Source organism: Cimex lectularius, unplaced genomic scaffold, assembly GCF_000648675.2.
Source record: "Cimex lectularius strain Harlan isolate CLEC.00 unplaced genomic scaffold, Clec_2.1 scaffold265, whole genome shotgun sequence".
NCBI lineage: Eukaryota > Metazoa > Arthropoda > Insecta > Hemiptera > Cimicidae > Cimex > Cimex lectularius.
This window is the reverse complement of record NW_019392812.1, coordinates 400,496-414,905: the sequence shown is the minus strand read 5'-3', so window position 1 is coordinate 414,905 and position 14,410 is coordinate 400,496. Positions and strand designations below refer to the sequence as shown.

The 14,410-nt window shown below is 39.2% G+C and overlaps 1 protein-coding gene across 1 annotated transcript in view; it reads right to left on the bottom strand.

The window, feature by feature from the left end:
- Window positions 1-13,980, bottom strand: part of LOC106663233 (transcription factor Sox-8-like) — a 36,125-nt gene extending 22,145 nt beyond the window's left edge. The window contains exon 1 of the mRNA XM_014387914.2: window positions 13,801-13,980. Coding sequence (XP_014243400.1) covers window positions 13,801-13,925 — 125 coding nt within the window. The 5' untranslated portion in view covers window positions 13,926-13,980. The remainder of the gene's footprint in view (window positions 1-13,800) is intronic.
- Window positions 13,981-14,410: the final 430 nt, after the last annotated feature.

Here is a 14,410-nt window from a genome sequence, read left to right as displayed (position 1 = left end):
AAATTTGATAATTCATTGTCTAACTTGATAATTAAACAAGATGGGAGAAGCCACTCACTGGTGACCTACTCTCACATTGCATATACATAAACATCACTGAAGCAAATCCCTATGCCATTGCCTCTTCAGCCGACGTGGAGGATTTTCAAGTAGGGGTAGTCCGACTGTTGAGGGGGTTTGGGTAAACAGAAAGAGATTGTGGACTTTGTGATAACGTGCTTTTACAATGTCGTGATCGAATGTGGAGATGTAGAATGGAGCATCAAGGATTTTTCTTAGGATGCTGTATACGGGATGAATTGGAATGGTTGAGCCCCAGACGTCCATTCCCTAGATCCATATCGGACAAATGAAAGTTGTGTAAATGGACAGTTTGTTGTTAAGGTCAGATCGTTGGTCGAGTAGTCTCAGTAAGAATTTGTAACTGCGGTTCATGTCTTGTTTCAGTGAAGTGTGTACCAAGTCAGTATTTTATCAATGAGCAGTTTCACGGATGTCAGCAAAGTGATTGCCTTAGTGCGAAACTGACTTGAATACGTTTGATTTCGTTCACTTTGATTCTCCATAGGTACCGGTCTTCTAATAGGATGAGGCGACTTATATAGCTTATAACGGATGGGTTGGAATGGCAATAGAGGATAGCCGTGTCGTCGGCAAATGTGGAGATGGCTGGGTTTGGGGATGTAGGAATGTTAGCAGTGTATATTGTAAAGAGGATCGGACCAAGGATACTCCGGGATTTACAATTGACTAATTTTCTATATACTGACGAAGTTTAGAAGTTTGTTTTTTAGTATTTGACATGTCGACCTGGGCCAGGTTATAGAAAAGTATCAGCTCTATTCCAATCACCTTTGCACAGTTTTTACTCCCCATCCCAATGTGAATGTCACTTCACACCCTGTTTGAACCGAAAGCTTTGTGTAAGAGATGATTTATTTGATAGGGAATATTTTTCCATTAAGGATGGCTAATTTGTTTTTAACGGTTTGAGATGGTTTATTTGTTAAAGGATGAAAAATTTCGTTAAAGATTTTTTTTCTCGTCATTTCTTGAAACTAAATGATGGTTTGAGACGAATGCTTTTTGTTGCTATTATATCATTCATTAGGGGTTTCTAGTTTTTGTTTATGGTGTGTTGTGTTCTTCACTGAAGATGGCGCCATGCCGAAACAGGTTTGAATATCTGGAAAAAAAACGCGAGTGGTGACAGACCAAGTACATCACACGATGCCAGTTCGATATGAGATTACAAATTTATAATTAGCAAGTAGAAATGGTTTATTTGTTAAAAGATGAAAACTTTCATTAAAGATGGTTTCTTTCTTATGATTTCATGAAACTAAATGATGGTTTGAACCGAATGCTTTATGCTAGCTATTGTAAGAGAAGATTTATTTGTTGGGATTATTTTTTCATTAAGGTTGGCTAATTTGTTTTTATCGGTTTGAGATGGTTTATTTGTGAACAGATGAAAAGTTTCGTTANCGAATGCTTTATGCTAGCTATTGTAAGAGAAGATTTATTTGTTGGGATTATTTTTTCATTAAGGTTGGCTAATTTGTTTTTATCGGTTTGAGATGGTTTATTTGTGAACAGATGAAAAGTTTCGTTAAAGATGGTTTTTTCTCGTCATTTCTTGAAACTAAATGATGGTTTGAGACGAATACTTTTTGTTGCTATTGTTTGATTCATTAGGGGTGTCTAGTTTTTGTTTATGGTATGTTGTGTTCTTCACTGAAGATGGCGCATTGCCGAAACTGGTTTGAATACCTGGAAAAAAAACGCGAGTAGTGACAGACCAAGTACATCACCCTATGCCAGTTCGACATGAGACGAAAATTTGTAATTAGCGAGTAGAGATGTTTATTTGTTAAGAGATGAAAAGTTGCCTTAAAGATGGTTTCTTGATTATGATTTCTTAAAACTAGGATGGTTTAAACGGATTCCTTTTTGTTAGCTACTCTAAGAGAAGATATATTTGTAGAGATTTTTTTCATTAAGGATGTCTAATTTGTTTTTAGCGGTTTGCGACGGTTTATTTGTTAGGAGATGAAAAGTTTCGTTAAAGAACTAAATGATGGTTTGAGCCGAATACATTTTGTTGCCTTTGAACGATTTCATTAGGGACGATTAGTTTTTATTTACGGAATGAGGTGGTTAGTTGGTAAAGAAAATCGTTCTTTGTTGTTCGTGGTTAGGGATAACTTAATTTTTGGTTAGTTGGGATATGATGTATGATTCATTAGGGATGTCTAGTTTTTGTTTATGGTATGATGTCTCACCATATGAGATGACTCTCCTCCTCTCCTCTCACTCTTTCTCAACTTCCTATGTCCATCCACCCTGCAGACGTCATGTATCAGATTCTCCGCCAAAAAAGCAAAAGTGTACATTTACACTACTATTTTTAATAACCCCAATCCCAAAACCTCACAAATCCCCTTGTGGCCTGTTATAGACCAATAAGCATCTTCCTATTTTATCCAAAATCTTTGAATGTCTCCACCTTAAAAGACAAATTCGACTCTGAAAATCTAATTCCTAACCATCAATTTGGATTTCGACCTCTCCATTCCACTGTTCAGCAGTGATAACCTCGGCTCTACAAAACAAATACTGTTCACAGCCGTATTTCTGGACGGTACGGAAGCATTGGAGCGAGTATGGCATCCCGGCCTACTTTATAAGTTAAACCGTATCCTCCCTCATTCCTACTATCTCATCCTGAAATCCTTCCTCTCGGATCGATGGTTTAAAGTGAGAATTGGCACAGATTTTTCACCTATCACGCCAATCAAAGCTGGCGTTCCGCAAGGAAGTATCCTAGGCCCAATCCTCTACACCATCTACACTGCTGACATGCCACACATCCAAACACACAAATCGCAACCTACACCGCAATCTTATCAACACACTCCAATCCTATCCTAGCAACAGAAGCACTACAACAACACCTGAACCTTATACCAACTGGTGCAATCTGTGGCAGATCAGGTTAAACGAACTAAAAAGCCAACAAGTTACGTTTACGCTCAAACGTCAAACCTGTCCACCAGTGTACATTTACAAAAAGATAATACCACCATCGAACCAAGTCCGCTACCTTAGGCTTTACTTAGATAGTAGACTTACTTGGAACCCAATTAAAACGGCAAGAACTTAACAAAAGATATGGACTCTTCCCTCATTCTTACTATCTCATCCTGAAATCCTTCCTCTCGGATCGATGGTTTAAAGTGAGAATTGGCACAGATTTTTCACCTATCACGCCAATCAAAGCTGGCTTTCCGCAAGGAAGTTTCCTAGGCCCAATCCTCTCTACCATCTACATTGCTGACATACCAACATAACCAAACGCATAACTCACAACCTACGCGGACGACAGAGCAATCTTATCAACACTCTCTCCTAACCTAGCCTAGCAACGGAAGCAGAAGAATAATAATATGATTTAAAATGGCCATAAGGTTTGTTACCTTATGAGGTTCCATATTAGAAATATCGACGACTTTTTCACTCACGAACACTCTGGATGAAGACATGATCTAGGTGGACAAGGCCAGACCTTTATCCAGAGTGGTCGCGAGTGAAAAAAGTTGATATTTCTACTATGGAAAACATAAACGTCATCGGTAACCAACGTCATGGCCATTTTAAGTCATATTCCACAAGTTTATGGTCATGTCCATAAACAATTCAAACAAATAATGTCTGCTTATAGAAAATTAGCCAATTGTCAATCCCGGATACCTGGCCCGATTAGAAATATCGACCACTTTTTCACTCAGGACCACTCTGGACCAAGTATGGTTTTGGTAGACATGGACATACCTTCATCAAGAGTGGACGTGAGTGAAAAATTCGATATTTCTAATATTGAAAACAGAAACGTCATTCGGTAACAAACGCCATGTCCATTTTAAGTCATTTTACAGTCATATTATACAAGTGTGTGGTGATTAGTGACCGTTAATCGATAATTATTCAGAAATCGTGAGATGCGGTCTGGTGTGATGTAGGTTTCAAAAAAACATTTTCTATAACGTGCCAACGTTTCGATCTTTATTGAGATCATCTTCAGGGCTCAAGTGTTTGTCTTCTGTGTAATTGTGCCATTCTTGCGTGTCGTGTTGAGAGACTTTTGGCGCTGAAGATGATCTCAATAAAGATCGAAACGTTGGCACGATAAAGAAAATGTTTTTCTGAAACCTACATCACACCAGACCGCATCTCACGATTTCTGAATAAATATTATATAAATTTATGGGCCTTAAGTCCACAAATTGATTAGAAATATCGACTACATTTTCACTCAGGACCACTCTGGATCAAAGTATGGTCTTGGTAGACATGGCCATACCTTCATCAGGAGTGGACGTGAGTGAAAAATTCGATATTTCTAATAGTGAAAATATATTTTTTATACAGGATCATTCATGTACTAGGACTTTTTAGAGATTCATCCTTCATTCATCATAGGAATCCATTGGTTTAAAACTTGATGGCTACTTGATGGAACTAGATACGGTTTGGTTTTAACTTTTGATTTAATCCCAAGAAAATAAATAATAAAAAGAGACGTCTTTAACAATATTTGCCGGTAAAAATGTGGATGGAGGGTGGAGGAGTCGGCGTTGAAAGGCGGTCGCCGACGGATATTAAACGGGCCATTTCTCACGTTGTCGTCAACGAACCGGCTAACAAAACGTCTAATTACAAGCCGATCAATTAAAATATCACGGCTCGGCGACTTAGACAAATATGCCAGGACGAGGCAGGCGTTCTATTTTGAGTATGGCGGGCGGTGGAGTTTTTACCAACGGGGGAGGAAATGTGCCGTGACTCTCGTCCCTTTTTCCCCAGACCGGCGGAACCGTAGGAAGCACAGCAAAGGGTTGAAAATCGGTCCTCGGGCACGGGAAGATCGCAGAGTCGTACAGGGTGATGCGAAGGGTTGAAAATTTCAAACAAATATAAATTCGATTCTGATTTGATGGTTCTCGTTTTTTGAATAAATTCAACAAATGACGCCGGAAATAATCAAATGGCATTTTAAGGTGCCCAGCTCCTAAATTTGAGTTTTGTCAACCTACATAAAAATATTTTCTCTTATTTTTTATATATATATAATTTTCCTGCTTAGTAACTAAATAGCGCCAGGTGTGACGCGTTTGTCATCCCTGACTTTCAGTTGGCACTTGCAAACCATTCAGGAAATAGAAACTGCACTAAGCATTAAATATAATAGTTAATCTAACCGAGGAACGTTTATTATCAAAGATTAATTCGTCTTTCCCAGGGTCTAAAGGCCAAGGGAAGAGAAATTTTTATACAGGGCGATGCGGTGGCGATAAATACACTGAGAGGCTAAAAAGAAGCCACCCTCTTTATTTTTTAGTAAATGCTTGCAATCGTTATAATTTTTTTTTCTTCTTTTTGTATATTTTCAATTCTTTGGCATCACAGGTCGACAACTCGTCCCAAAGGTTTTCGATAGGGTCAAGTCGGGACTACATCCTGTCCAAACACGGAATTGAAACCCGTTTCAAGTCATCAACATCTAAGTCATCTAGCCGTGTGGGATCTTGTATTTCCATGGATAAAAATAAAACCGTCGCTAATTATAATAAGGAACATCTTCTGATAACACATCTTCAGAGTATCGCACAGCTAGGGAACCCTCGATGAAGCTCACGTTGGTTCGGTATTCCATAGAAATGCATCAGAACACCTCAAACAAAACCTTAACTCGTCCGAAAACAAGATTTTAGCCCGGTTGGCTCAGACCAACTGATGTGTGTTCTTGCGCACTTAACCGAGCTGTTCTGTGCCTTGTCGGTTCTGAACTAGTGGCAGTCCTCGCACGTAATCAGCTTCCGAAAGTCTTCACCTTACAGTGCGTAAACTGGCATTAACTTCTTTAACTTGTTGAAGTTGACCTTGATCTCAACAGCGGTAGAATGTCGATAGTACGTTCGAAACAACAAAACGTTCGTCTCTCTGAAATGTGACAGGCGACCGTGACTTCTTCAGCAACCTCCAGTATCTCCGTAGCTATGGAAGACCTTTCGGACAGTTCTGGGAAACCACCCTGGCCACATAGACTTGACTTCTTTTATCTTCCAACAATTCTAGCCGATTCTATATCGCTTAAAACCACCACTCAAACAAATTTGAAACTTAAAAATCGAACGTTAGAAAGAAACTTTACAGAAAAGCCAACAAAAAAGACCATTCAATGATTTACGTACAGAATCCAATTTTAAACACAAGCAGAGATTTTATCTGTTTTATTAACCTTTAATCCAAATACTGTAAGATAAGCAATGGAGGATTGCCTAAGAGATCACTATTTCTTCACATAATATCGGCCGGTCATCTCACGCAAACTGAGACACAGTGACGTGATAGGTTTTTCTTTCTCTTTTCTTTTCTTTTTCGCAACATCTTCTTTACTTCTTTTCTGAGCTGGAGTAAGATGCTGGGATGTAACATTCAACCATCTGGTAGTTGAGGCTTTGTCTTTTCCAGTCGTGTTGCATGTCTCGGTGTTCCTTCTTCCAACCGTGGTGCCACCTGAGTGAGTAGCAGACCTGCTGTCGTTGCCATTTGCCTATATTTTTATTTTATTTTATATTGTCCATGTACATTATTTACATTATTACATTACACTTAATTTAAAATGTTTTTCTTAATATACAATAACGTGGTATGATGCACAGGTTTAGCACAGTCAGAATTGTATATTTACAAAAGACTGATCTACAGGACTCTTGTGTTTTCAACTAGAACATTATTCTTACACACCTTTTTTTAATGAGGAAATCTTTTACATGAGAACTGCTCCCCCACACTAGCAACCCATAGCTCATGACTCCGTGGAAGTGCAAAGTAGACTATCTGCCGAATCTCAAGTGAGATGGTATCCCGAATTTTTAACATTACAAAACAAAGGTAAGGCCACTTTCAGACGAGGCGGTTTGGTTGATTCAAATAAGTTTCCCGGTTGACTCTCTACTAGTTTACTGCCATGTGAAGACTTTTCTGTGCTGTTTTCACATCAGGCAACTTGTGTAATCAACCTCCCTTCGCAATGGGAGGTCACTAGGATATTAGAACCCGAGGAAGTAGTAGCACTTTTTGTGCTTGCACTTCTGCAAAAAGAGAGGCCTCTTTCAGGCGAGGCGACTAGTTGATTCAACTAGTTGAACGGACGGGTGTCAAGGAGTGTAACGTGATAGCAAAATGTTTGGGAATCGCCCCAACCCCTTCACACGCAGTCAACTCGTCCGCCCAGGCAGGTGGCCAACAGGCACATGTGCCGCTCACGTTCTCATCCCCACTGGTTGACTCAACTCAAAAGAAACTGCTCGGCATTCGTCCTTCACACCAGTTGCCTAGTTGAGTCAACTGAGTTCACCATGGAATGCGATCCAATTGCAAGTTTGAATGTAGAGCAGTTCGTTGAAGATAATCGTATTAATCCCGTGATATGGGACATGATGTGTGAGGAGAGTGAGATTAAACTTAAAAGAAGCCAAGCTTGGCGGGAAGTAGCACAACAGTATTTGAGAGGAAGCGCCCGTTTCCCAATTTTATAACAACGGATAAACCCACACTTTTCTCTTCTCACTCTTCACTGGGTTTCCTCCTTTTTTGGGAAGAGAGGTTGATTCTACAAGTTGCCTGGTGTGAAACCAGCAAAAAAAGTCTCCTACAACTAGTTGAGGTCAACCTGGCAACTTAGTTGAATCAACCAAACCGCCTCGTCTGAAAGAGGCCAAAGACAACCTTCTTGAGCAACCTCCAGTATCTTGGTAGCTATGGAAGACCCTTCGGACAGTTGTTCTTGGAATGTTAACCACCCTGACCAAATAGGCTTGACTTCTTCAATCTTCTAACAACACTATGATTATCATAACCTATATCACTTAGCACCATCACTCGACAAACTTGAAACTTAAAAATAGTTTAGCTTAAAAAAAAATCAAACCACCGCAACGTTAGAAAGAAGCTTTACAGAAAAACCTAGGGAGAGATTGATCATTCAATAATTTATTTACTAAGTCCAACTGTAAACACAATTGGGAGATTTTATCTGTGTTTTGTTTAATCCTTTAAAAACGGACCAAATACGATAATCAATGGAAGATTGCGACTCTTTACCCTCTTTGACAACTCGTCCCAAGGGTGTTCGAAAGGGTTAAGTCCGGACTACATCCTGTCCAAACACTGAATTGCAGCCAGTTCCAAGTCATCATCAATCCTAGCTGTGTGGGATCTTGTATTGCCATGGATAAAAATAAAACCGTTGCCAATTATAATAAGGAACATCTTCTGATAACACATCTTCAGAGTAACGCACAGCTAGGGAACCCTCGATGAAGCTCATGTTTGTTCGGTCTTCCATAAAAATGCGTCAGAACACCTCAAAGAAAACCTTAACTCGTCCGAAAACAAGACTTTAGCCCGGTTGGCTCAGACCAAGTGATGTGTGTTCTTGCGAACTTAGCCGAGCTGTTCTGTGCCTTGTCGGTTCTGGACTAGTGGCAGTCCTCGCACGTAATCAGCTTCCGAAAGTGTTCACCTTACTGTGCGTAAACTGGCATTAACTTCTTTAACTTGTTGAAGTCGACCTTGATCTCAACAGAGGTAGAATGTCTATAGTACATTCGAAACAACAAAACGATCGTCTCTCTGAAATGTGACAGGCGACCATGACTTCTTCAGCAACCTCCAGTATCTTCGTAGCTATGGAAGACCCTTCGGACAGTTCTGGGAAACCACCCTGGCCACATAGACTTGACTTCTTCCATCTCCCAACAATTCTAGCCGATTCTGTACCACTAAAACCACCACTCAAACAGATGCGAAACATAAAAATCGAACGTTAGAAAGAAGCTTTATAGAAAAATCAATAAGAGAGAGATTGATTATTCAATGATTTATTTACAAAATCCAACTGTAAACACAATTGGGAGATTTTATCTGTGTTTTAATTACCACTAATCCTTTAAAAACGGACCAAATAAGATAATCAATGGAAGATTGTCTAAGATAAGTTCTCTCTGAGATGTGACAGGCGACCATGACTTCTTGAGCGACATCCAGTGGTAGCTATGGAAGACCCTTCGGACAGTTCTGGGAATGTTAACCACCCTGGCCACATAGACTTCCTCCATCTTCCAACAATTCTAGCTGATTCTGTATCACTTAAAACCACCTCTCAAACAGATTTGAAACATAAAAATGGAACGTTAGAAAGAATCTTTACAGAAAAATCAACAAGGTTGAGATTGATTATTCAATGATTTATTTACAAAATACAACTGTAAACACAATTGGGAGATTTTATCTGTGTTTTATTTACCACTAATCCTTTAAAACGGGCCAAGATAATCAATGGAAGATTGTCTAAGATATTTTTTTTTATTTAATACATTCATTGTTTACAATTTGTAATGAGTTTAATTTACTAATGACAAGGATCATGAGTCGTGAGGGGAGTTAACAACCATTTTTGTTCTCCCAGCTATACCCAAGGGCTAATCCTCGTCAGTCGTCTGGTGGGATTATAGTGGCGTTTTTTATTGGATAAAGATTGGCCAACTGGGAGTGAAAGAAGAGTTTAGTATGGGAAGTGGAAATGTTTTTGGTGTTATTTTTTAGTACGGGTGGGATTTTAAGGTCACTCTGAAGGGTGTGGGAGACGTAAGGAGCATTGACTATGATTCTGAGGACTTGGATTGGAAGGAATCCTTGGATGTTAGAAGGTTGTCCTGTACGTCAAGATTGGTTTTTGTATTGCGTTGTAGACTGTCAGTTAGGTTTTGGTTGAAACGTTAGACTTGCGATGGGTATTCTACCAGATCCTTTTTGCCTTTTTTGCGAAATAATAGAAGAAACGGCAAGGCACTACCTCGCAGTGTACGATAGGGTATGCTAGGTCCAAATTTGAAATCTTTGAAGGAGTGGACATCACCCAATCACTCCCGGAGATAAAATGGTCCAAAATCTTGGGGTTTGTGAACAAGTCCTAGAGATTTATGCAGGACATGTGAGCCGACCAAGTCCCGGACCTTTTAGGGATAGGGTACGAGTCTACCCAGGCATTTAACCCTTCGGGTCTTGGTCGCCCACCGTGTGTAATAAACCAACGTTTATTCCGTAGTCCGAAACGTTGGTTTGAGTGGCCTGTCGTTTTAGTCGTGTGTGTTGGTTCCAAGTTAGTCTTGCGTCTAGACGGAACCCAAGTTAGCGGATGCAGTTTTTGAGATGGGAATATTACCGACGAATAATTTACGAAGGGTTTTCCTTCCAAGGGTGAATGATGAACGATAGATGTTCATATCGGTATCTTTAATCTGTACTCCTAATGCCAACTTTTGTAAGAATGTCTTTAATAGTTTTGATATTTGGTTGGATGTCAATGCAATATCTGAGTAATTGCAGATATAATCATTATTATGAGATTCGAAAATATACAATGTACATACAAAATAAAACATGAAATAGTTTTTTGTTTAGGTCTTCCCTAATTTTATTATTTTCTTTCGCGAATGTCGAATACTACTCGTTGCTTCCCAACAAATACGCCCAGCGGATCTCAAGTTATTAATTTCAAATACATTAAAAGAAGAATGGAAAAACCGCTGGGCTCGGCAAAATAGGAATAACCNGAAAGAAGGGAGAGAAGAGAGAGAAGAAATAAGATAGAAATCAGCAAATGGGAGAAGAAGATATATTACACGTCATACTTGTTTATGTAATTTTAAATATTCTTTCTCTTTTGAAAAATATACGTTAAGAACATTTTTATGCGTGTGTGATAGAGAGAAAAATAAAGAGACATAGAGAGAGAGAGAGAAAGAGAGTGAGAGAGAAGAACTGAAGACAGAAATCAGCAAATGGCAAAAAAAGATGGATAATTCGTCTGAGTTGTATATGAAATTTTAAATGTTTTTTTCTCTTTTACAAAATACATGTTAGGAAAATCTGTGTGTGTGACAGAGAGGAGAGGGAATGAGAGAGGGAAAGAAAAGGAGAGAAGAGAGAGAAGAAATGGCGTGGAAATCAGCAAATCGGAGAAGAAGGTATATTACTCGTCATACTTCTTTATGTAATTTTAAATATTCTTTCTTTTTTGAAAGATATACGTTAAGAACATTTTTATGCGTGTGTGTGACAGTGAGAGAAATAAAGAGACATAGAGAAAGAAAGAAAGAGAGAGAAGGAGAAGAAATGAAAACAAAAATCAGCAAATGGCAAAAAAAGATGGATAATTTGTCTGAGTTGTATATGAAATTTTAAGTGTTTTTTCTCTTTTGAAAAATATATGTTAAGAAAATGTGTATGTATGTGTGCGTGACATAGAGAAGGGGAGAGAGAGAGACAGATAGAAAGAAAGAAAGATAGATTGAAAAGAGAGAGAGTGAGAGAAGGAGGAGCAATGAAGACAGAAATCAGCAATTGGGGGAGAAAGATTGTCGTGTTCTGTTGGAGAAACTTGTCTGTGTTGTACGTATAATTCTAAATTTAATTTTTTTTCTCTTTTGCAAAATACATGTTAAGAAAATTTGTATCTCTGTGTTTGCGTGTGAGAGAGAAAGAAAGAGAGAGACAGAGAGAGAGAGAGAGAGAGAGAGAGAGAGAGAGATTGAAAATGACAAAGAAACAGAGAGATCAAGAAAGAAAGAGAGGGAAAATGAGAGAGAGAGAGAATGAAAGAAAGATAGAATGAAAAGGGAGAGAGAGAGAGGGAAAAAAGAAAGAAAGAGAGAGAGTGAGATGGAGGAGAAATGAAGACAGAAATCAGCAAATATGGGAGAAAGTTGGATGTCTGTGTTGTATATATAATTCCAAATTTAATTTTTTTTCTCTTTTGCAAAATATATGTTAAGAAAATTTGTATCTGTGTGTTTGTGTGTGAAAGAGAGAGAGAGAGAGAGAGAGAGAAGAAATGAAGACAGAAATCAGCAAATGTAAAAAAAATGGATAATTCGTCTGAGTTGTACGTGTAATTTTAATTTTTTTTTCTCTTTTGCAAAATATGTTAAGAAAATGTGTATGCATATGTGTGTGACAGAGAGAAGGGGGGAGNCATAAAACTTATTTTTTTTTTTTTTTCAAAATATATGTTAGGAAAATTTGTATGTGTGCGTGCGTACGGGAGTGTGAGTGTGTGTGTGTTTGTGTGTGATGTGTGCGCGCGTATGAGAGGGAGAGAGAGAATGAGAAAAACAGGGAGAACGAAAGAAAGAGAGAGAGAAAGAGGGAGAGAAGAAATGAAGACAAAAATCAGCAAATTGGATTGAAAAATAGATAAACCATCTGAGTTGTATATGCAATATAATTTTAAATTTATTTTTTCAAAAATGTCCTCTTTTGCAAAAATATATGTGTTCGTGTATTTGGCAGAGAGAGAGAGAGAGAGAGAGAGAGAAAGAAATGAAGACAGAAATCAGTAAATGGGATTGAAAGATATATAGCTGATCTGAGTTGCATATACATAATTTTAATTTCACTTTTTCCTTCTTCTGGAAAAAAAACATTAAGAAAATTTGTATGTATGTGTACACACATACGCGCATATGCTCTTTATATGCAAAAATATAATCTTGTTGATAAAATCTTTGTATTTTTTCTGCATCTTCTTCCACTTTACAAGACGGGTTTATTCAATGTGTTAAGATTACCAGGATTTCAGCTTAGCGATATAATTCAACACGGTGTCGGTTTTTTTCCCGATATTTCTTCGATAATCTCCCACATCCTTCCGATAATAGTAATCTGCCCCGTCTTTAACCTCTCGGCGCTCTATCTCAGGGTCAATATTTGATAAAAGCGGAAAGAGGAAGCCGGCCAAAAAATACGCGACGTCCCAATACAAGAAGAATAACTGTTTTGGGATGAAGGACGAAAAGTGAAAATCGGAGTGTCCAGCAATTTCGAATCTTCGTCAATAGACTATAGATCAAATTTTTATTATTTTGATATGGTGACTTCGAATCGGTTCTTCGATTAATAACGACCAGATACAAAAGATTCTTGCACATTCAGTGATGACTTTGTAAAGATCAATTGAACCACCTGATTCGAGTTTGACGGATCTCGGTCGGTTTGTCATTCATCGGTGGCCAGAATCACAAAAGACACTTTTCAAATAAAGTATTTTCTTTAGTTTTGAGAAAAGCAGTCGAATTCTTCCGAGCCGGTTCACGCTGTTCGTCAAAGACCGCGAGCAGTGCCAAAAGATTTCTCGTGCTGGTACAAGAGTCTTCAGTTTCTACCAGATGGCCGTCGGTCCTCCCTACTTCTAGATAGGGTCCTTTGTGCTGCCCACGATGTGAAATTATATCTAGTTTGAGGATAAAAAGTAAACTGACAAGGAGGATGATCATCGAGTTATACCAGCCCAAGAAGTTTGGTCACGGCGGACCGTTTCCTTTCTCGTTATACACGGTTGCATTTTCACCGAGTGAGAGGTGCGAATTGGGAAGGACGTTTGAACTATGTTTGCCGTCCCGTTTGTCGACGACGGTAGCTCGGACGGAGGTGCTAACGAGCCGAGACCAGCATGCGAAGCACGTCCGGGCTTAAACAATTCACACGACCATCGTGTTTACCAACTTGCGACAAATCCCGTACGCGAGAAGACTAAGTCAAAGAAAACTTGTGACATATTATGAAATTTAAGCATTTTATGGGAAACGAAATACAAATCCTTTTGAGGATAGATTTTTGTTGATGGCCTAACGGATAAAACGGATCTGGGTCGGAAAGACCGAGAGGACTTACTTGGTCGCTATGGGCACGAGAGTCCAGTCATATCCCCGGAGGACCTTGGCGACGGCGTCGCTGATCTCCTTGTTGTCGTCGGACTTCTGAGCCGGTGGACTCTGGTTTCCAGTCGGCGAGGACATCTCGACGCACCTCACTGAACACACCAACTGACGACGTTGGGACACCGTGGGGGTGCTGCAGAGGGTGTCGCCGAGGGAGGGATCTCGCTCCCCCACTCGTCGGAGGACGTCCCACGGGCAAATCCGAGACAGGGTCCAATCCCTCCTTCTCGCCGCCGACCATCACCTTCCGTCATCACTGACAACAGTGATCCTCCTTCTTCGTCTTCTGCCGGTGGACCGCTACGTTCAGACCAAAATCCATGGACAAACAAAAACATTTCAGCCCAAAGTCTTCTTCCAAAGATTTCCTCAACACTCTTCTTAGAAGATATCGAATAAACAATTTGAACAACAATTTAAAACAAAATCATCAATGACTCTTTAAGCCTCAGACTATTGTTATAGTTAGATGATTGATTTATTTGAAAAAACATTTAAGATACAATTTGCAATGATAATTAAATTGCAGAAGTAGCTTTGTCTAGTACTTCCAATTTCCTTTA